At 44.8% G+C, this 23569-nt stretch overlaps 2 protein-coding genes across 2 annotated transcripts in view; both read left to right on the top strand.

The window, feature by feature from the left end:
* Nucleotides 1-622: 622 nt before the first annotated feature.
* Nucleotides 623-20186, top strand: CNR2 (cannabinoid receptor 2). Its single transcript, XM_073665758.1, has 2 exons — nucleotides 623-755; nucleotides 18664-20186. The coding sequence occupies exon 2, from the start codon at nucleotides 18717-18719 to the stop codon at nucleotides 19794-19796; it is 1080 nt and encodes a 359-aa protein (XP_073521859.1). The 5' UTR covers nucleotides 623-755; nucleotides 18664-18716; the 3' UTR covers nucleotides 19797-20186.
* Nucleotides 634-23569, top strand: part of MTFR1L (mitochondrial fission regulator 1 like) — a 57082-nt gene continuing 34146 nt past the window's right edge. The window contains exon 1 of the mRNA XM_073665760.1: nucleotides 634-755. Coding sequence (XP_073521861.1) covers nucleotides 741-755 — 15 coding nt within the window. The 5' untranslated portion in view covers nucleotides 634-740. The remainder of the gene's footprint in view (nucleotides 756-23569) is intronic.

Genomic DNA, 23569 nt, shown 5'->3' with positions numbered 1-23569 from the left:
CACAGATACATAGACTTGCATTGGTAAGTTTGATCAGAGACTCTGATCAAAATTGAACATGTCTTCGTGATTTTGTGCAGACCACTCGGTCAACAAAAATACACGGATATGTGAACAACTCCATAGACTATAATAGGTTTGAGTCCTATTGGTGAAAACACTAAACGAGAAAAACTGACGTCTGAATGAGCCCTAAAGGTCAAGTACACATTTTTTTTACGACTGTGTTTTAATGAGTATAGAACAAATAGTGGTTAATTCCTATTCCTTTTTCAAACTGGGGAAATTCGACAACTAAAAAAAAAACATGTTAGTATTGAGCATACTTTTGCGTTTTCCGACTATATAGTCTTACTGGAAGTGACTTCATGGCACAAATATCTTATTGACAACTAACTCGAATCAACTAATGTTTTTTTGAACTATCCATGTGACTTGTGCTATGGAAATGATACATATGATCAGTCCATGAAGGGCGTTATTCAGGCATTTCATGACAACTATGATAGCTCGCTTTATGTTTGGTGGCATTATGTAGTGATGAGTGAAGGAAATTAGCAGACTTCCTGTTGGGTCATCTACTGCTTGGCAGCACGCAAGACTCCAACCTAAAGCATTTTATATTTCATAGTCAAAAAACCCAGAGACCACACAAAGGAGGAAGAGCTCAAAATGAGACTGTGATTAAGATTCATGGTCTTCTTAGGAAGAGAAAAGATTGTAAAGAACGGCAAGTGCAAATGCTGCACAATGAGGTAATACTTTTTAAGCCATTTAGTTCTCATTTAGTGTAAATTCATTGGGAAAGTTGTAGAACTAGTAGGGTAAATATTATGAGTAGTAGACATGGACTACTTATTATCTATGCCTTATATAGATAATTCATATGGTTAAAGTAAATTGAAATTGCCAAATTATCATGAAATGATGTGTTCTTATTTTATTCTCAGAATATCATGACATGTGTACGAATTGTTATGAATGTGATAAATTGTATGCATCTCTCCAAAGTAACCCTGAATGAGATACATTTCATATACAGTATAGTGACCTTAGCAAGCAGAATTGTGTACAATGTATCTCAGTCTAGGTTAGTGGATTGCAAATGTTGGCAGTGTGTCAATAGAATACTTCAGATACTTTGTTATACCATGCCTGAGGAAGAGAGCTAAGAAGTCTCGAAAGCTTGCTGTGTAACATCATTTCTATTATTTTTCTTAGCCATTGAAATGTATCATAACTACAAGATTATCTTGTTTTTCCCACTCAGAGCAATAGAAAAATCTGAACATCAATACACTCAGAACAGTTTTGTTGCATATACGTGTACAGGACATTGTAAGGTGTTTTTTTCAGAATTGCTGTTTTTCATGTGGCATTTTTTACCCACAGATGTCAACAGCTATCCACCAAAAGAACATAACCGCTGTGTCTTAGGTTACTTTCTTTAATTTTCACTAATACTTTATAATGAAGATATTAAAACTGTGAGATTCTCTTTTTTTTATTGTTCACACAAGAAGTGGAAACAAGAAAGGAGAAGTTTATGTTATTATACTTTATTTTTTTTTAACTTTGTAGGCTACCTTCACATACACATGGTAAGGTTTTCAAATAAGATTTTTACGGATATTTTTCATAGTTTTTTAATGTTTTTTTTTTTATTCACGTGTTTCAGTAGTTGTGTATGCTTTGTACATAAGGATATATGCTGTATATGTATATGAGACATGAAATATGTTCGTTTGTACCCAGTCTTACAATGGTTTTACCTGTTTTTTTTGCAGTTTGCTTAGACACATTTTTACACAAAAAAAACTTTGGATGTTGGCTGTAAAGTTTTTCTATGGTGCTTTTTCACACTTATAGTTTCATAAGAAAAAGCTTGTAAAAAGAAGCAAATAAAATGTATGGTGTTTTTTACATGGTGGAAAAATTTGTGTGAAGGAAGCCTTAGGCCTTACTCACATGTCAATATCTGGTCAATATTTTGTATCAGTGATTGTAAGCTAAAATTTACACAGAAAAAAAAAACTGGAATAGAAAGATTCACATCTGTTATGGGTTTTAGATGGATTTTATCTACGTGGAATTTGGAGCAGAGTATGTAATGTCAGAGAATAATAAAACATAACACTCATATAATGAGCAATTTGTTCATGTTTACATTTGTTTAGGCCATACATTTCTGTACCGGGTTATACCTACTAGCTTGTCCATCCTGATCTTTGGCCTACTGACCTCATTCAAAAATATACCAAGTACTTTTGAAGCCTGGCATAATTGCATTAAAGTGCTCCACTACTTCTATATTGATGACCTATCCTAAAGATACGTCATCAATATAAGATTGGTGGGGGTCTGACACCTGGCAACCCCATTGATTCAGCTGTTCTTAGTTTCGCCAGCGGACGGATGCTAGTAGATGCTGAGCTAAACAGTACAACTAGTAGTAGTGTAGTAACCGCTGCGGGATACTGCACATTCACTCTTATTCATATGTGTGGATCTTCAGTACCTGGCAGCGACCACTACAAAGTTGACGTAGCTGTAATGTTCAGTTCTACAACTGCTAAATTCCATCTGCCGTTGTCACTAAGAACAGCTATATGCAGTAAATAAAATGCGCACTCAGCGTTAATATATTGGTGCTGGCTGGATTGGAAGAGCCAAGGAGTCAATGTAAGGTAATCAGCCGAACTCACACAATTGTTTTGATTGATGTTTATTTTTATTTCAAAATTAATTCACCCCAGTGCTGGATATTATGACAAATAGCGATGGGTAAAGCAATAGGTTACGTTTTGACCCAGCCAGGGTCTTTCTCAAGCATCACTATGTCCAGAAATACAGGTAAAAGTGGTATATCGCACTTCTAGCGCTACCAGCAGTCGTGTAGCATCTATTGGGGCATTGTCTAGTACACTAGGAGGATAGGGAGGACACGCGCAGTGAGTGCTATCAGGAGTAATGTGACAGAATTGATAGTGCCTTTCAAGATGTGTAAGCTGCCAATGCCATAGGCACTAATGCCATCCCATATCATCAGAGATGCAGGGCTTTGAATTGAGTTCAGATAACTAGCTAGACTGTCCCTCTCATCTTGAGTCACAGCTCACTTAAATAATTTCACATTTGGCTTCATCTGACCAAAGAACAGTTTTTCATTTTGCCTTTGTCTATCATAAATGAGCTTTGACCCAGAAAAGATGGCAGTGTTTCTGGACTGTGTTGATATATGGCTTTCTTTGCACAATAGAGCTTTAATTTGAATTTGTACGTTGAGCGGTGATCTGTGTTCACAGATAATGATTTCAGTAAATATTCTTGGGCCTATGCAGCGATTTGCATGACTGGATCATGTCTGCTTTCAATGCAGTACTGCCTGATGGCTCATAGATCAGGAGCATCCAATATTGATTGACACATGGATTTCTCCAGAATCTCTGAATCTATTGATGATATTATATAGTGAGCAGATTGTGGAGTATTCTGTGCAATTTTACATTGGGGAACATTTTTTGGAAATTGTTCCACAGCTTAAGCTTCAGTTGTCCACAGATTGGTGAACCTGACAATCTTTGCTTCCGAGACTCTGCCTCTCTAACATACTCTTGTTACACACAGTCATGTGACTTAGTTGAAATTTGTCTCTACAGCTGTTTTTAATTCGTACCAATTACTTTTCCTGCTTTTTGTTAACCCTGGCCCAACATTTTTGAGATGTGCTGCCATCAATTTCTAAATGAATTAAAACTGAATGGAAAAATGTCTAGCTTACGACTCCTGATGTGTGTTTTATGTTCTGTTGCGAATAAAATAAGGCTATAACAGATTTCCAAATCATTGCATTCTTGTTTTCTTTAAAATTTACATAGAGTTCCAACTTGTTTGGAATTGGGGTTGGAGTAAAAATGTATGTTGCATACAAAATATATTATACAAATAGACATGTAATACAGATTTTTTTGAATTTGCAGCATGTCAAATAAGAGTAAGGGCTCATACCCATATGTGTGAAAAAAAAAGTTCCATATTCTGGACCGAAAAAACGGACGAGTGCCATGCAAGTGTCATGCGATTTTCATGAGAGGGCAATGCGATTTTTCACATCTAGCATCCGTATGGCATCCGTAAGACATACAGTGCATTGTGAAAATATTTGGCCCCCTTGAACTTTTCTACCTTTTGCCACATTTCTGGCTTCAAACATAAAGATATAAAATTCTAATTTTTTTGGGAAGAATCAACAACAAGTGGGACAAAATCGTGAAGTGGAACGAAATTTATTGGATATTTTAAACTTTTTTTAAAAAATGAAAAGTGGGGCGTGCAATATTATTGGGCCCCTTTACTTTCAGTGCAGCAAACTCACTCCAGAAGTTCAGTGAGGATCTCTGAATGATCCAATGTTGTCCTAAATGACTGGTAATGAGAAATAGAATCCACCTGTGTGTAATCAAGTCTCCGTATAAATGCACCTGCTCTGTGATAGTCTCAGGGTTCTGTTTCAAGTGCAGAGAGCATCATGAAGACCAAGAAACACACCAGGCAGGTCCGAGATACTGTTGTGGCGAAGTTTAAAGCCGGATTTGGATACAAAAAGATTTCCTAAGTTTTAAACATCTCAAGGAGCACTGTGCAAGCGATCATATTGAAATGGAAGGAGTATCAGACCACTGCAAATCTACCAAGACCTGGCCGTCCCTCTAAACTTTCATCTCGAACAAGAAGACTGATCAGAGATGCAGCCAAAAGGCCCATGATCACTCTGGATGAACTGCAGAGATCTACAGCTGAGGTGGGAGAGTCTGTCCATAGGACAACAATCAGTCGTACACTGCACAAATCAGGCCTTTATGGAAAAGTGGCAAGAAGAAAGCCATTTCTCAAAAGATATCCATAAAAAGTCTCGTTTGAAGTTTGCCACAAGCCACCTGGGAGACACACCAAACATGTGGAATAAGGTGCTCTGGTCAGATGAAACCAAAATCAAACTTTTTGGCCACAATGCAAAACGATATGTTTGGCGTAAAAGCAACACAGCTCATCACCCTCAAAACACCATCCCCACTGTCAAACATGGTGGTGACAGCATCATGGTTTGGGCCTGCTTTTCTTCAGCAGGGACAGGGAAGATGGATAAAATTGATGGGAAGATGGACGGAGTCAAATACAGGACCATTCTGGAAGAAAACCTGTTGGAGTCTGCAAAAGACATGAGACTGGGACGGAGATTTATCTTCCAACAAGACAATGATCCCAAACATAAAGCAAAATCTACAATGGAATGGTTAAAAAATAAACGTATCCAGGTGTTAGAATGGCCAAGTCAAAGTCCAGACCTGAATCCAATCGAGAATCTGAGGAAAGAGCTGAAAACTGCTGTTCACAAATGCCCTCCATCCAACCTCAATGAGCTCGAGCTGTTTTGCAAGGAAGAATGGGCAAGAATTTCAGCCTCTCGATGTGCAAAAATGATAGAGACATACCCCAAGCGACTTGCAGCTGTAATTACAGCAAAAGGTGGCGCTACAAAGTATTAACTCAAGGGGGCCGAATAATATTGCACGCCCCACTTTTCATTTTTTATTGTAATTAAAAAGTTTAACATATCCAATAAATTTCGTTCCTCTTCACGATTGTGTCCCACTTGTTGTTGATTCTTCCAAAAAAAAAATAGAATTTTATATCTTTATGTTTGAAGCCAGAAATGTGGCAAAAGGTAGAAAAGTTCAAGGGGCCAAATACTTTCACAATGCACTGTACGTATGCAATGTGTTTTTTTCTCTGCAACTATTATTCTGCAATCGTTTACAGGACCATTTACAGTGTTCTATGCTACAGAATGATAATGTATCTGTAAAAATCGGATGGCATACGGATGGTCCGTATGCCGTCCGTTTTTTTTCTCGCACCCATTGACTTGCATTGGCGAGTCTTGTCCGATATGCAGCATGCTGTGATTTTTTTCTCAGTTCGATTTCAGCTGAGAAAAAAATCGCAGATGAGATGTACCTCATAGATTAACATTGGTCAGAGTGCAATCCGATTTTAAACGTTTTGCACTCGTATATGAGTATGAGCCCTAAGGCCTTTTTCACAAGATGTGATTGAGCTGCATTTTTTGTCTCAATTTTCTGAAATTCATGTAAAAACTTTTTGGGAAATTCGCAGCAAAAAATGTAGATTAATTGCACCACGTTATCATGGCCTAAAAAAAGTAACGGCCAGGCTAATTTTTAGTGATTGATTGTTAAATAGATGTATGATTTTTCAAAAATCAGATGTTTCACCAGCAAAACTAATTAAAGTTAATCAAAAATCAATTAGTCAATTAATGGCGGCTAGGGTTTAATTAGACTAGCATGTTGTCGGTCCGTGTGCATGAGGGTCCGCATACTGATCAATTCTAGCCAATGTGCATGTGGGCAATTGTTCATGTGGACCAAATCACAGCATGCACTATACTTTACAGGAGAATTTGTACATGTGAATGTGTTTCAAAGTTGAATTATCTGAAAGTGAGAGTGTTGTCCTGTGACACATCTTATTACAACATGTTTGTCAGATGACATTCTCCTTACCCAACTTTTGACCTCCTAAGACATGTCCTTTTCGAATATCTATTGAAAAAAATACCATTAAAATGACATTCCTACAACAGTCCCCATTGCTATACAAATGCAACTGATTCCTAAAATTATAGAAATGTCTAGGGATCATTAGAGAAGGACAGCTGCATATTGCTGGTTTTACAATAGCAAAGCTAAAGTAATACCTATTTCACTTGGGAGACATCACAATAGAATCTATTCCAGTGTGATTAACTGTGTAATAGTGTTTTTTATTTTTTACCACCAATTATGCGTGTTTTTAAGAAAAAAAAATAAAATACATGGTAACATGTTCATATATATTGTACATCATTACACAGTTATATCCACACTGCATATATCTATACACGTACACAGATACACACATATATAGTAGACTAGATCAGAGGTCCCCAACCTTTTTTGCACCAGGGACCGGCTTTAAGCAAGACCAGTTTTCCATGGCCCGGTGGGGGTGGGGGCGGGGCTTTGGTCATATGGGGGTGGGGTTATGGAGGTGTGGAGCTGTATGGGGAGGATGCTGGCGGGACCTCGGTGTACAGCGCTGCTAAGTAGCAGCATTGTACATTGAGCGTCAGTGTATACAGCGCTGCTGCTTAGCAGCGCTACACACTGAACACCGGTACCGGGAGCCGCGTCACTGAAGCCAGTCTGCTGCCCCAGCACGCCCCACATAACATGTTCTGCCGGGGGCGTGTCAGTGAGGAGAGCCTGCCGCCCCACCCCGTCAGGAACACACCATGCTGTGCAGGAGGGCCGCGTCACTAAGACCCGCCCCGTGACGTACAACAGGTACCATGCTGTGCTGTGGAGGGCTGCGTCACTAAGACCCGCCCGACGCCCCACCCCGTCCTGCATAATGTTCTCTGCTGGGAGCTGCGAGCTGTCACGGCTATGGCAGAAAACATTATAAATCCACACAGAGCGAGTTCTGACCAGGCGCAGGGCCGCGGAGCTAGCTGTCAGCGGCAGGGCCGGCTCCAGGTTTTTCTGGGCCCCGGGCGAAAGAGTCTCAGTGGGCCCCTTTAACACATACCACGATTCATGATGCAGAGATACGGCGGAGAAATATATATATATAGTACAATGCAAAGATTTCACTTCATGAGTGATATCTATTGTAAATTCTACAATAGCTCAGAAACCGGTGAATCGCTCCACACAGAATAGTGGCCCCCATATAAGGCTCCATACGGAATACTGGTCCCCATATAACGCCCATACGGAATACTGGCCCCCATATAACGCTTCATACGGAATACTGGCCCCCATATAAGGCCCCATACGGAATACTTGCCCCCATATAAGGCCCCATACGGAATACTTGCCCCCATATAAGGCCCCATACGGAATACTTGCCCCCATATAAGGCCCCATACGGAATACTGGCCCCCATATAAGACCCCATACGGAATACTGGCCCCCATATAAGGCTCCATACAGAATACTGGCCCCCATATAACGCTCCATACAGGATACTGGCCCCCATATAACGCTCCATACAGGATACCGGTCCCCATATAATGCTGCATGCAGGCTGTTACCCCCCACATAATGCCCCATACAGGCTGTCCCCCCCCTTATAATGCTCCATGCAGGCTGTTACCCCCCACATAATGCCCCATACAGGCCCCTCCCTTTTAATGCTCCATGCAGGCTGTTCCCCCCAACATAATGCCCCATACAGGCTGCCCCCCCCCCTTATAATGCTCCATGCAGGCTGTTCCCCCCCACATAATGCCCCATACAGGCCCCCCCCTTTTAATGCTCCATGCAGGCTGTTACCCCCCACATAATGCCCCATACAGGCTGCCCCCCCTCTTTATAATGCCCCATGCAGGCTGTCACCCCTCCTCTTTATACTGCCCCATGCAGGCTGTCACCCCTCCTCTTTATACTGCCCCATGCAGGCTGTCACCCCCCCTCTTTATAATGCCCCATGCAGGCTGTCACCCCTCCTCTTTATAATGCTCCATGCAGGCTGTCACCCCTCCTCTTTATACTGCCCCATGCAGGCTGTCACCCCTCCTCTTTATACTGCCCCATGCAGGCTGTCACCCCTCCTCTTTATAATGCCCCATGCAGGATGTACCCCCCTCTCTTTATAATGCCCCGTGCAGGTTGTTCCCCACCTTATAATGCCCCATGCAGGCTGGTCCCCACCTTATAATGCCCCATGCAGGCTGTCACCCCTCCTCATTATAATGCCCCAAGCAGGAATCCCCCCCTCTTTATAATGCCCCATGCAGGCTGGTCCCCACCTTATAATGCCCCATGCAGGCTGTCACCCCTCCTCATTATAATGCCCCAAGCAGGAATCCCCCCCTCTTTATAATGCCCCATGCAGGCTGTTCCCCACCTTATAATGCCCCATGCAGGCTGTCACCCCTCCTCTTTATAATGCTCCATGCAGGCTGTCACCCCTCCTCTTTATACTGCCCCATGCAGGCTGTCACCCCTCCTCTTTATACTGCCCCATGCAGGCTGTCACCCCTCCTCTTTATAATGCCCCATGCAGGATGTCCCCCCCTCTCTTTATAATGCCCCGTGCAGGTTGTTCCCCACCTTATAATGCCCCATGCAGGCTGGTCCCCACCTTATAATGCCCCATGCAGGCTGTCATCCCTCCTCATTATAATGCCCCAAGCAGGAATCCCCCCCTCTTTATAATGCCCCATGCAGGCTGGTCCCCACCTTATAATGCCCCATGCAGGCTGTCACCCCTCCTCATTATAATGCCCCAAGCAGGAATCCCCCCCTCTTTATAATGCCCCATGCAGGCTGTTCCCCACCTTATAATGCCCCATGCAGGCTGTCACCCCTCCTCTTTATAATGCCCCATGCCTCCATACATTAAAAAAAAAAAAAAAATCAAATACTCACCTCCCTTCTCCTCACCTGCTACCTGCTGCCCGCCGCTCGCTGCTCGGCTCCGAACTCCAGCGTTGTCGTTTCTTCCCGCTCAGCGCTCCCTGTGACGGCTCAGGGGAGGGCGCGGTGTAAAGACGTCACCGCGCCCTCTGACCTGAGACGTCACAGGGAGCGCAGAGCAGGAAGACAGCTGATCTGCGGAGGCACGGGGAGAGGTAAGTATCGGGCTGCCGGGGCCCTGAGCAAGCGGCGGAGAAGGGCGGGCGCTGGCACCGCTCTCCTCCGCCCATAGCCCAGCGGGGTGCGCGACCGCCAGTGGGCCCCTCTGCCTGCTCAGAGCCCCGGCATTTGCCCGGGTGCTGACGCCGGCCCTGGTCAGCGGCGCCGCGGACCGGCTGAAAAACCCCAACGGCCCGTTCCTGGTCCGCGGACCGGCGGTTGGGGACCTCTGCTTTAGATAATAGCTCTGTAATTTCTTCACTAAATTCCTATATGAAAAAAAAACAAAGCCCTAATACATAAAAATGTATGATTTATTCAGTTTTGCTAGTATTTTTTCAAAACTGGAGAAAGCAGGAATAATACCTATGAGTATATACACTGCTCAAAAAAATAAAGGGAACACTCAAATAACACATCCTGGATCTGAATGAATGAAATATTCTCATTGAATACTTTGTTCTGTACAAACTTGAATGTGCTGACAACAAGATCACACAAAATCATCAATGGAAATCAAATTTATTAACCAATGGAGGCCTGGATTTGGAGTCACCCCCAAAATTAAAGTGGAAAAGCACACTACAGGCTGATCCAACTTTGATGTAATGTTCTTAAAACAAGTCAAAATGAGGCTCAGTATTGTGTGTGGCCTCCACGTGCCTGTATGACTTCCCTACAATGCCTGGGCATGCTCCTGATGAGGTTGCGGATGGTCTCCTGTGGGATCTCCTCCCAGACCTGGACTAAAGCATCCGCCAACTCCTGGACAGTCTGTGGTGCAACGTGACGCTGGTGGATGGAGCGAGACATGATGTCCCAGATGTGCTCAATCGGATTCAGGTCTCGGGAATGGGCGGGCCAGTCCATAGCTTCAATGCCTTCATCTTGCAGGAACTGCTGACACACTCCAGCCACATGAAGTCTGGCATTGTCCTGCATTAGGAGGGCCAACCGCACCAGCATATGGTCTCACAAGGGGTCTGAGGATCTCATCTCGGTACCTAATAGCAGTCAGGCTACCTCTGGCCAGCACATGGAGGGCTGTGCGGCCCCCCAAAGAGATGCCACCCCACACCATTACTGACCCACTGACTAAACCGGTCATACTGAAGGATGTTGCAGGCAGCAGATCGCTCTCCACGGCTTCTCCAGTCGCCGTCACATCTGTCACATGTGCTCAGTGTGAACCTGCTTTCATCTGTGAAGAGCACAGGGCACCAGTGGCAACTTTGCCAATCCTGGTGTTCTGTGGCAAATGCCAAGCGTCCTGCACGGTGTTGGGCTGTGAGCACAACCCCCATCTGTGGACATCGGGCCCTCATACCACCCTCATGGAGTCGGTTTCTAACCATTTGTGCAGACACATGCACATTGTGACCTGCTGGAGGTCATTTTGCAGGGCTCTGGCAGTGCTCCTCCTGTTCCTCCTTGCACAAAGGTGGAGGTAGCGGTCCTGCTGCTGAGTTGTTGCCCTCCTACGGCCCCCTCCATGCCTCCTTTTGTAATGGCCTGTCTCCTGGTAGCGCCTCCAGCCTCTGGACACTACACTGACAGACACAGCAAACTTTGTTGCCAAAGCTCGAATTGATGTGCCATCCTGGATGAGCTGCACTACCTGAGCAACTTCTGTGGGTTGTAGAGTCAGTCTCATGCTACCACGAGTGTGAAAGCACAACCAACATTCAAAAGTGACCAAAACATCAGCCAGAAAGCATTGGTACTGAGATGTGGTCTGTGGTCCCCACCTGCAGAACAACTCCTTTATTGAGTGTGTCTTGATAATTGCCAATAATTTCCATCTATTGTCTATTCCATTTGCACAACAGCATGTGAAATTGATTGTCAATCAGTGTTGCTTCCTAAGTGGACAGTTTGATTTCACAGAAGTTTGATTAACTTGGAGTTATATTCTGTTGTTTAAGTGTTCCCTTTATTTTTTTGAGCAGTCTAATTATCTAATATATCGTCTGTCCGTCTGTCCAGGAAATCCCGCGTCGCTGATTGGTCCAGCCGCGGCCAATCAGCGACGCGGGATTTCAGAAAAAGATGGCGGCCGTTAGCCGCTCATCTGCCGGACGGAGGTCAGCGGCGATGCAGCCGGGAGATGAGCGGCGCTAGCCGATCATCTCCCGGCTGCTGGCAGCACAAGTACCCCGACGGGCGGCGCCGCTGACCTCCATGCGGGTACCGTCGGGAGATCAGCGGCTTGGCCCGCTGATCTCCCGACGGCAAGTGTGATGGGAGGACCGGTGAGCGGCGCCGCCGGTCGGGATACTTCAGCTGCGAGCAGCCGACCATCTCCCGGCTCTTCGCAGCGGAAGTACCCGCACAGGCAACGCCGCTGCCCGGTCCTCAGAAATACGATTCGCTGATTGGTCGCGGCCAATCAGCGATTTTGGCGCCAAATTTAAACACCGCTCTGCTGATTGGCCGCGGCTGGGGGCCACTACCAATCAGCGATTTTGGCGCCAAATGTAAACACCGCTCTGCTGATTGCGCCTGGTCGGCCGCATAAATGTTCTAGAATACCCGATGCGTTAGAATCGGGCCACCATCTAGTCCAGAGGTCCCCAACCGCCGGTCCGCGGACCAGGACCGGGCCGTTGGGGTTTTTCAGCCGGTCCGCGGCGCCGCTGACCAGGGCCGGCGTCAGCACCCGGGCAAATGCCGGGGCTCTGAGCAGGCAGAGGGGCCCACTGGCGGTCGCGCACCCCGCTGGGCTATGGGCGGAGGAGAGCGGTGCCAGCGCCCGCCCTTCTCCGCCGCTTGCTCAGGGCCCCGGCAGCCCGATACTTACCTCTCCCCGTGCCTCCGCAGATCAGCTGTCTTCCTGCTCTGCGCTCCCTGTGACGTCTCAGGTCAGAGGGCGCGGTGACGTCTTTACACCGCGCCCTCCCCTGAGCCGTCACAGGGAGTGCTGAGCGGGAAGAAACGACAACGCTGGAGTTCGGAGCCGAGCAGCGAGCGGCGGGCAGCAGGTAGCAGGTGAGGAGAAGGGAGGTGAGTATTTGATTTTTTTTTTTTTTTTAATGTATGGAGGCATGGGGCATTATAAAGAGGAGGGGTGACAGCCTGCATGGGGCATTATAAGGTGGGGAACAGCCTGCATGGGGCATTATAAAGAGGGGGGGATTCCTGCTTGGGGCATTATAATGAGGAGGGGTGACAGCCTGCATGGGGCATTATAAGGTGGGGACCAGCCTGCATGGGGCATTATAAAGAGGGGGGGATTCCTGCTTGGGGCATTATAATGAGGAGGGGTGACAGCCTGCATGGGGCATTATAAGGTGGGGACCAGCCTGCATGGGGCATTATAAGGTGGGGAACAACCTGCACGGGGCATTATAAAGAGAGGGGGGGACATCCTGCATGGGGCATTATAAAGAGGAGGGGTGACAGCCTGCATGGGGCAGTATAAAGAGGAGGGGTGACAGCCTGCATGGGGCAGTATAAAGAGGAGGGGTGACAGCCTGCATGGAGCATTATAAAGAGGAGGGGTGACAGCCTGCATGGGGCATTATAAGGTGGGGAACAGCCTGCATGGGGCATTATAAAGAGGGGGGGATTCCTGCTTGGGGCATTATAATGAGGAGGGGTGACAGCCTGCATGGGGCATTATAAGGTGGGGACCAGCCTGCATGGGGCATTATAAAGAGGGGGGGATTCCTGCTTGGGGCATTATAATGAGGAGGGGTGACAGCCTGCATGGGGCATTATAAGGTGGGGACCAGCCTGCATGGGGCATTATAAGGTGGGGAACAACCTGCACGGGGCATTATAAAGAGAGGGGGGGACATCCTGCATGGGGCATTATAAAGAGGAGGGGTGACAGCCTGCATGGGGCAGTATAAAGAGGAGGGGTGACAGCCTGCATGGGGCAGTATAAAGAGGAGGGGTGACAGCCTGCATGGAGCATTATAAAGAGGAGGGGTGACAGCCTGCATGGGGCATTATAAAGAGGGGGGGTGACAGCCTGCATGGGGCAGTATAAAGAGGACGGGTGACAGCCTGCATGGGGCAGTATAAAGAGGAGGGGTGACAGCCTGCATGGGGCATTATAAAGAGGGGGGGGCAGCCTGTATGGGGCATTATGTGGGGGGTAACAGCCTGCATGGAGCATTAAAAGGGGGGGGCCTGTATGGGGCATTATGTGGGGGGGAACAGCCTGCATGGAGCATTATAAGGGGGGGGGGCAGCCTGTATGGGGCATTATGTTGGGGGGAACAGCCTGCATGGAGCATTAAAAGGGAGGGGCCTGTATGGGGCATTATGTGGGGGGTAACAGCCTGCATGGAGCATTATAAGGGGGGGGACAGCCTGTATGGGGCATTATGTGGGGGGTAACAGCCTGCATGCAGCATTATATGGGGACCGGTATCCTGTATGGAGCGTTATATGGGGGCCAGTATCCTGTATGGAGCGTTATATGGGGGCCAGTATTCTGTATGGAGCCTTATATGGGGGCCAGTATTCCGTATGGGGTCTTATATGGGGGCCAGTATTCCGTATGGGGCCTTATATGGGGGCAAGTATTCCGTATGGGGCCTTATATGGGGGCAAGTATTCCGTATGGGGCCTTATATGGGGGCAAGTATTCCGTATGGGGCCTTATATGGGGGCCAGTATTCCGTATGAAGCGTTATATGGGGGCCAGTATTCCGTATGGGCGTTATATGGGGACCAGTATTCCGTATGGAGCCTTATATGGGGGCCACTATTCTGTGTGGAGCGATTCACCGGTTTCTGAGCTATTGTAGAATTTACAATAGATATCACTCATGAAGTGAAATCTTTGCATTGTACTATATATATATATTTCTCCGCCGTATCTCTGCATCATGAATCGTGGTATGTGTTAAAGGGGCCCACTGAGACTCTTTCGCCCGGGGCCCAGAAAAACCTGGAGCCGGCCCTGCCGCTGACAGCTAGCTCCGCGGCCCTGCGCCTGGTCAGAACTCGCTCTGTGTGGATTTATAATGTTTTCTGCCATAGCCGTGACAGCTCGCAGCTCCCGGCAGAGAACATTATGCAGGACGGGGTGGGGCGTCGGGCGGGTCTTAGTGACGCAGCCCTCCACAGCACAGCATGGTACCTGTTGTACGTCACGGGGCGGGTCTTAGTGACGCGGCCCTCCTGCACAGCATGGTGTGTTCCTGACGGGGTGGGGCGGCAGGCTCTCCTCACTGACACGCCCCCGGCAGAACATGTTATGTGGGGCGTGCTGGGGCAGCAGACTGGCTTCAGTGACGCGGCTCCCGGTACCGGTGTTCAGTGTGTAGCGCTGCTAAGCAGCAGCGCTGTATACACTGACGCTCAATGTACAATGCTGCTACTTAGCAGCGCTGTACACCGAGGTCCCGCCAGCATCCTCCCCATACAGCTCCACACCTCCATAACCCCACCCCCATATGACCAAAGCCCCGCCCCCACCCCCACCGGGCCATGGAAAACTGGTCTTGCTTAAAGCCGGTCCCTGGTGCAAAAAAGGTTGGGGACCTCTGCCCTAAATCACCCAAAAGTTAAAAAAATAAACAAATAAAATACAAGGAAAGAACATAAAAACTTCTAAGTCTTCAGTTTATTTCAAAAGAGCACTCATGCTCTATTATTATTATTACTAAACCGTTAACAGCCTTGTGCTGCACAATAATTCTTTTGTTGTATGTTCAGCTGTCTCTGGAGTACTTCAGTATACCATACATGTCAAATAGGAAGAGAAGCTGGGAATAGTGTGCATTAAAGTAAGGGCAAAAAGAGTAACTGCTCAGAGGTCTACCATACCTTGATTATTCTGCCTTCCCGGTAGCGTTGCGATTGCTCCGAGTTCAACGCTATGAAGGGCCCACCCGGCAAGCCACGGGGCCACTATGGGGCCTGTCAGTCAGGGGGGCCCGATGCTGGCCCTGGCACCGTGGTCCCGCCGTACAATTGAAAGCAATTATGATGAAACAGCTTATAATCTTAATCAGCCAGACGTCTAGATTTGTTAAGCGAAATACACTATTTGTCAAGAGAAATACACTATTGTGTTTGTGTTGACTTGTGAATGTATGTGTTTTTCTTTAGCTGGTCAAGAAGGACATACTATTATGTGTATAAACCTGAATGTTGATTTCTCTTGGATTGCGAAACTGTAATGTTTGTTAATATGCTAATTACATATTGTACTGAAGCCAGCTAGTTGTTGATTTAAAGAGCCTCCCCAGCTATACGCATTATGTAAATTGATTAAATGCACAAACAATGAGACCTGAGCCCTGTGGAACAATACCCTCCCTAATCCTTGACCTGTGGATGTGTACTTGAAAGGATAACTATAACTATTTAAGGGACATATGCCTCTGTAGCAGTCAGAATGGACAAAGAGAATTGAAAGAAAGAATCAAAGAACAGTCAGACTCTTCAGAACAGCAGCTTGGTAGCATGGCTTGATCCAGAGAGACACAGATTTGGATTCTACAGGATTCCAGCCTAAGAGTATATGGCCCTGACTGGAAGGATACAAATCGGCTCCATGGACCATCAGAGAACTCATGGATACATTTGGGGAAACCAAGTTGGGACAATGAGGTCACCTGGCCCTCCGGTCGCCTGGAACCCACGGAGAGGTTCGGAGAAGCCAGATTGGCCCCATTTAAAATCTCGGAGAGGCCAGAGTGGAACCCTCAGGTCTCCTAGCCTTGTATCTCGAGGGACAGTCAGCTTCCTAAGCTTGCCACTACCTCCTCTCTGTGGGGTCCCGCCAAAAGCAGTGGGCCACTGGTTGAGGTAGTTGGGCCTGGAAGTCCCAAAGTCGCAGTTGTTCGGAAGGGTGAGACTGTGTAATATTGTACCATCTTGGGTAGTTGTTGGGACTGTGCTATGTGTTTATTGCCTGTTTGGTAGTTCAATAAAATATTGCCACAGTTTTACCCTCACCCTGTGTTGTCTGAGTAGTATTATGCCCATGGAAGACCCCGGGTCTTCACAGCAATGATGAAGGAGGGAATGTCAACTGATTCTTTCTCCCCCATTATTGTTCCTCGGCTCCTGACGTCTCAGCACAGCGGGTGCGATGACATCACTTCATGGCTCCTACTGTGCTGAGATGTGCGGGTGCTTCAGAATGCTCACTGAAGGGACTGTAGCAGCGGGGGAATGAGGAGAAGAGGTGTGTATTGTATTTTTTTTAATTTAATCAGTGAGAAAATTGTGGTGACCAGAATACTGTATAGGGAATGCATTATTCTATATAGAGGACTGTGGGGAGTGCATTATACAGTGTGGAGGACTATATTGAGTGCATTATACTGTATGGAGGACTATGGTAAGTTATACTGTTGAAAGACTATACTATATTGAGGACTATGGGGAGCGCAGTATACTATATGAAGGACTATAGAGAGTGCATTATATTATACTGAGGACTAGGGAGGGTGCATTATACTCATTATACTATATGGAGGACTATGGGGAGTGCATTATACCGTATGGACTACGGAGGACTATGGGAAGTGCATTATACTACACGGAGGACTATGGCAGGTGCATTATACTGTATGGAGGACAATGGAGAGTGCATTATACTATATGAAGAACTATGGGGTGCATTATACTATATGAATGTCTATGTGGTAACCTTTATACTATATGCAAGCAATTATATAGTGTGAAGTTTTGTGTGGGGCCCATCATATTTTCCATCATACTTTGTGGTGGGTCCATCATACTGTGTGGAGAGGTGTGGGGCCATTATACTGTACGTACCGTAGGTCCATTATACTTCATGAAGGACTGTGTGGGGTCACAGTTGGGGGATCATACCGTGTTGGGGTCACCATACTTTTCCAGGGGAGTTAAGAGGTGGGGTATAGTATGGTCATCATACTGTGCATGTGGAGGGTACTATGGAGGAATTCACTGTGGGGGTATATTACAGTGTTTGTGGGGCACTTTTGTTGACTTCATATTTTATGAGTGCAATGAAAGAGGAATTGAAGGCTCCAGTAGGTGCAGTAATAGGGACACATACGGCAGCAGCGGCTCAGCATTGGGGTATCAGCAAGATAAGGAGTTTGTGCAAGTTGGGGATAGATGAGGATGGTGCTGGAAATGTGAGAAGTCATATGTGGCTTTGTTGTAATCTAGATGGAAAATACGGAAAAAGTGAACGAATCCAGAATGAACATCAGAGCTGTAAATCACTATCTGTAACTGTACTGTAATCTCTTACATGTTCTTCAAGACTGATATATATCACTATATGGTTACCATATGGCGGTAATATCAGTGTTTGTCTTTGTATAGAGATTTTTTTTAATAACAGCGTGGTCATCTACTGAGGTTCTCCTACATCCAGTATTACGATGTGCCACCATAGTTGTAATCATGGTTACGTGGATAGGAACCCACTCAGAAGTCCCTCCCCCCTTGAACCAAACCCCTAGCTACACCTCTGTACCTTCCAGTTTCTCGAGCCCTTGTCAGACGCAACTGGATTTGCTTACCTCTTGGTGAACAAGGTGCAAGGAAATTACAACTCCACTTATCTCTGCTGGAAGAAAGCATCAGTATACAGTTTGGCTGTATGGATCAATTTTCTCTCCAAACCAGACTTCAGTTGGGCTTTCCCCCATTTTGGAGTTGACCAGCGGCATTTACCAACTTTGACCTTGTGTGATTTGGCTGTGCCAGACTGAAGGGCACAGTAGGAGACACAGGACCCCATCTATCAGATATGCCATAAGCTGCCAGATATTTCTGAATGCTACTCACTCAAGACAAGGTGTTGGTGTATATTACAGGCAGCAAGTTCAGGGGGTGAATGCACTGGTATTCTCTTACCAAAATTGTTTACATCATGTCAGTACAGAATATAAAAAGGAGATGGTTATATAATAATCCATGTAAATGCATTTTGAATAAAAATCTATGTATAATTAAATAGTTAACAATTTTGTGTTTTCTCCCACAGTGTCTATAACAAGTTGCTCCAATAATAATTTGGAAAAGTCAAAAAACGTTACAATGAATCAATGTGACACCGACTCCAATAGTTCTAAAAGATGTTCCACCCAAGGCATAGACATTCAGTGCTACTTGATCCTGGACAGCAGCGCTCAGAAAATCGTCATTGCAACTATCTGCATTATAATGGGTGTTCTATGCATTCTGGAAAACACACTGGTCCTCTCCATGATTTTTACCTCTTCTCGTCTCAGAAAAAAACCTTCCTACTTGTTTATCAGCAGTCTGGCTACAGCAGATTTACTGGCAAGTCTTATATTCTCCTACAGCTTCATTGATTTCCATGTTTACCATAGTGCTGGCACTCTTACTGTTTTTTTATTCAAACTTGGTGGAGTCACCTTATCCTTTACAGCATCACTTGGAAGCTTACTTCTGACGGCTTTTGACCGGTACATTTGTATTCATAAGCCATCTGCATATAAGGTAATGGTGACCAGAAAGAGAGCACTCCTGGCATTGGCAATAATGTGGGTCAGTACCACCATCATCTCATATCTACCTCTTATGGGTGTTAATTGCTGTAACCTTGAAGTTACCTGCTCAGAACTATTTCCACTGATTGGCAACAAATATTTGTCCAGTTGGATTGTATTAGTAGTAATACTTCTCAGTGCTATAATATTCTCCTACTGTCATATTTTGTGGAAGGCACACAGGCATACAAGCTATATGAAGAAACATAATATACAAGCAGAAAAAGGACAAGCCCGGGTAAGACTGGACATCATGCTGGCCAAAACTCTAGCACTTGTATTAATGGTGCTAATTGTTTGCTGGAGCCCTGTTCTCATTCTTATGATCCACAGCCTCGTACACTCACTAAATGCAAGAATAAAGGCTGTTTTTGCATTTTGCAGCACTCTTTGTTTGGTCAACTCCATGGTCAACCCAATACTCTACGCTTTGCGAAGCAGAGAGTTACGGCGCAGATTAATCAGACTTCTACGAAAGCTGAGATGTTTGAAGAAGCTATCTGACAGTCAGCAAGAAGTGGATGGGACAGAGAAGAACATGGCATTTGAGGCGACCTGTGAGGACACAGTTTGTGATACAGAAGTCAGTGGGGAAAATTTATAATGAGGGTAATTTTTTAAGTCTGTTTTGCCAGAGGTTACTTTGCTATTATACGCACCAAATTTTTTAAGTGTTGCACAATGTTCTGCATATCTTTCAATATAACACTTTTGACAAGAGCTATTTTTTCCACATTTTACATCACCTTTCAGCTGGAGCGAAAGCTGCAACTTTTTAAAAAGTGTCAATTCATAAATCTGACAAAACTCATTTGTATAGTGACCCACATCCACTTTCTCACCTGCTTTTTAAAACTAGCAAGAGGAGCACAAAATGGCAAAAACTCTAACATTTCTGCACAAAAACAGCAGCAAAGTCTGCTATTTTTGGACGCCCAAAAACTGGCAATAAAAGCCTATATACATATCCTAGAGCAGGGTTCCCCAACTCCAGTCCTCAAGGCCCACCAACAGGTCATGTTTTCAGGATTTCCTTAGTATTGCACAGGTGATAATTCCATCACCTGCACAGGCAATAATTCCATCACCTGTGCAATACTAAGGAAATCCTGAAAACATGACCTGTTGGTGGGCCTTGAGGACTGGAGTTGGGGAACACTGTCCTAGAGAATGTAACAGTTGCTTGAACGCTGACCTAACAGACTCTCGCTGCACCCCCATTCTCAAGATGATTTTAAGCGTGTCTGTCAGTCAATGAAATAATCATATTGTCACTGTGCAGCTGTTTTTTTCACATTACTAGGACCAGGAAACATTTTTTTTATATTTTAATTTCTTTGCAAAGCTACAGAGTCAATGTCCAATTAACAAAGTACGCAACAGCCAAGTGTCACAAACATGGTCTATAAATCATAATCTGATCACACTTTTTTTTCATTATAGGACACTGCTTTGAAGCACTATTAATTGACTTTAACTATTGAGTGACAGCTGTAGTTCACAAGATTGTATACAACTTAGTGTATTCTTTTGGAATGCAGCTGTAGCTCAATAGATAAATCCGTTGTGCTACAAAATGTCTCTTTCCAGCCCAGGCTATATGGATTTACATATATAAACTAAATTATTTGACACTGTAAAATCTGGCACATAAAAGAAGATTGTTTAACTCACAACAGACCCATTGCTGAATGTTATACTAGTCAAGAAGACACTTCCTTTCACATTTGCCACAGTATGTTTTTATAGAAAACCAGTTATCCTAGGAATGTCTATAAACCAGTATGTTTTGAGAATGATGTTGAGGAAACAACCAAGTTATTCTGCTAGTGTACTATTTTATTTCCTGGTATGCAGTTATGGTTATGATAGGATAATACCGTGTTATAAACAAAAGGATTGTAATAATTTTACATATTTATGATTGTGTAAATAACTTTGTAGCTGTCATTACATATATTAATGTAACTCATTCTATTCATTTCACTTATTTTAGTTTTTTTGACTAGCCATATGGTTAGATATTAATTCACATGTAACATTTTATAAAATATAATAAAAATAAAGTATCACAAATGGAATTTCTCTCTGATCATGATTTAATGATTTACTTCCATCTTTGCAGCACTTTAAGGCTGCGTGCCCACTATGCATTTTTCAAGCGTTTTTGCCGCGGAATTTCCGCAGCGAAAACGCTTAAAAAGCTCTTGGTAATACGTGCCCCATGGTACCCAATGATAATCCTCATGTGCTGTGCACATGCTGTGGAAATTTTCGTTGAGGATTATCATTACAGAAAAATCTGCAGCATGTCCATTATTTTTGCGGATATGCGGCGTAATTGCCGCCATTGACTTGCATTGAATCGCTTAACATTCGCATGACTACATGTGCACATGCGGATATTAAGCGATTCAATGTATGGGTGGTACCCGGGTCTGGAGAAGAGGAGACTCTCATACAGACCTGGGTATCATAGTACCTGTTAAAAAAAGAATTTAGAGTAAAAAATATACATTATACTTACCTTTTGATGGCCCCCGGTCTCCTGTACGGTGCGTCCTGGCTCCCGATGGTGTAAAAGGACCTTCCATGACGTAATTTAGTCATGTGACAGGTCACAGGACCACTGACGTCGGCGGTCGCGTGACCTGTCACATAACTAAATGACGTCATGGAAGGTCCTTTTACAGGACCGCGAGGCGCCCAAGACACCGGACACACCGGAGAGAAGACCGGGGGCCATCAGAAGGTGAGTATAATGTTTTGTTTTTGTTTTTTTTACCATTTTTATTCTTTTTTTAACTATTAACTTGGTCACACTATATAAATCCATGCCGGTTGCATGGATTTATATAGTGTGACCAAGTTGTCAAGCTCTTTTCCAAGTGATGCTAAAATCGCTTGGAAAAGCGCTTGATAACCCGCATGCAGAAATGCATGCTAAAACGCTTGACAAACGCTTCTACCTGGCAGGAAAAACGTATGTAAAATCATCATACGTTTTTACTGCCAGGGAGATGCAGAAAAAATCCGGAGCATTTCTGCTTTGTGGGCACTAGGCCTAAGCCTAAACATAAAAATGTATTTCATTTCTAAGAAGTTTGTTTTTGTTTTAATGCCTTCATGACCAGGTCATTTTTTTCTCCCTTTGGCTTCTCTCAAGCAACTTGGTCATGTCTTCCAATGAATAGGTATGCCTCGTCATAAGTTGATTTGTGGATTCAATGACCTTCAGAAAATGTTTGTAACCATCAGGTATGTTTTGCCGAGGAAGTGTTGGTACACAGTTCCAAACAATGCTGAGCTTTATTCCACAACTGCTCTAAGCCAGAAGATCAAGAACCACTCAAATAAGGAAAGAGAAACAATAGTCTACCATTACTTTAAGACATGAAGGTCAGTCAATCTGGAAAACTGCTAGAACTTTGAAGACATCCTCAAATGCAGTCAGGAAAACCATCAACGGCTATAATGAAACTGGCTCTCATGAGGAAAGGAAGACCAATAATTTCCTCTGCTGCAGAGGATAAGTCCATTAGAGTTACTAGCCTTAGAAAATTGATACCATATTAGATTACAGCCCTCATGAATGATGCCCAGACATCAAGTAGCATACGCATCTCAACATTTACTGACCAGAGGAGACTGCAGGTTTTTATGTTTTAATTAATTAACTGCAAAGAAGCCACTATTGAGGACCGCAAACAAGATGAAGAGACTTGTCTTGGCCAAGCAACACAAGGACTGGATATTAAGTCAGTGGAAATCTGTACTTTGGTTTGAGGAGTCAAAATTTGAGGATTTTTGGAACCAACTGCCATGTCTTTGTGAGATGCAGAAAAGGTGACTGGATGGTTTCTACATGTGTGATACCCAAATAACAGAGGGAAATGCGTGATGGTATAGGGGTGCCTTTCTGGTGACAATGTTGATGATTTATTCCAAATTCAAGGCACAGTTACCCAGCATAGCTACCACATAATTCTCCAATGACATGCCATCCCATCTAGTTAACACTTAGTAGGACCATCATTTGTGTTGCTGCAGGACAATGACCCAAAACAAACCTCCAGGCTACGTAAGCAAGAAAGAGAAGGATGGAATCCTGCATCCGATGACATGGCCGCCACAATTACCCTACCTTAACCCAACTGAGATGGTTTGGGATGAGTTGGATTGCAGAGTGAAGGCAAAGCAGCCAACAAGTGCTCAGCACTGAGAAAGCCTTCAATACTTTTGGAAATCCATTCCAGGTGGCTTCCTGATGAAGCTACTTGTGAGAATTCCAAGAGGGTGTAAAGCTGTCATCAGAGCTTGGTTTGTTTCACAAGCGTTTCTTTACTCTTTGATGTGTTCCTTCATGGTTTTGCTGCC

The sequence above is a fragment of the Phyllobates terribilis genome, unplaced genomic scaffold (assembly GCF_046119375.1).
Source record: "Phyllobates terribilis strain yellow unplaced genomic scaffold, ASM4611937v1 Scaffold_2__4_contigs__length_985480577, whole genome shotgun sequence".
Taxonomy (NCBI): domain Eukaryota; kingdom Metazoa; phylum Chordata; class Amphibia; order Anura; family Dendrobatidae; genus Phyllobates; species Phyllobates terribilis.
Note: the sequence above shows the minus strand (reverse complement) of the source record. Positions and strands in the feature narration are given on the sequence as shown.

Excerpts from the sequence above, each read along its gene's own strand:
- CNR2 (XM_073665758.1), top strand. The coding sequence starts at position 18,717 with ATGAATCAATGTGACACCGACTCCAATAGTTCTAAAAGATGTTCCACC.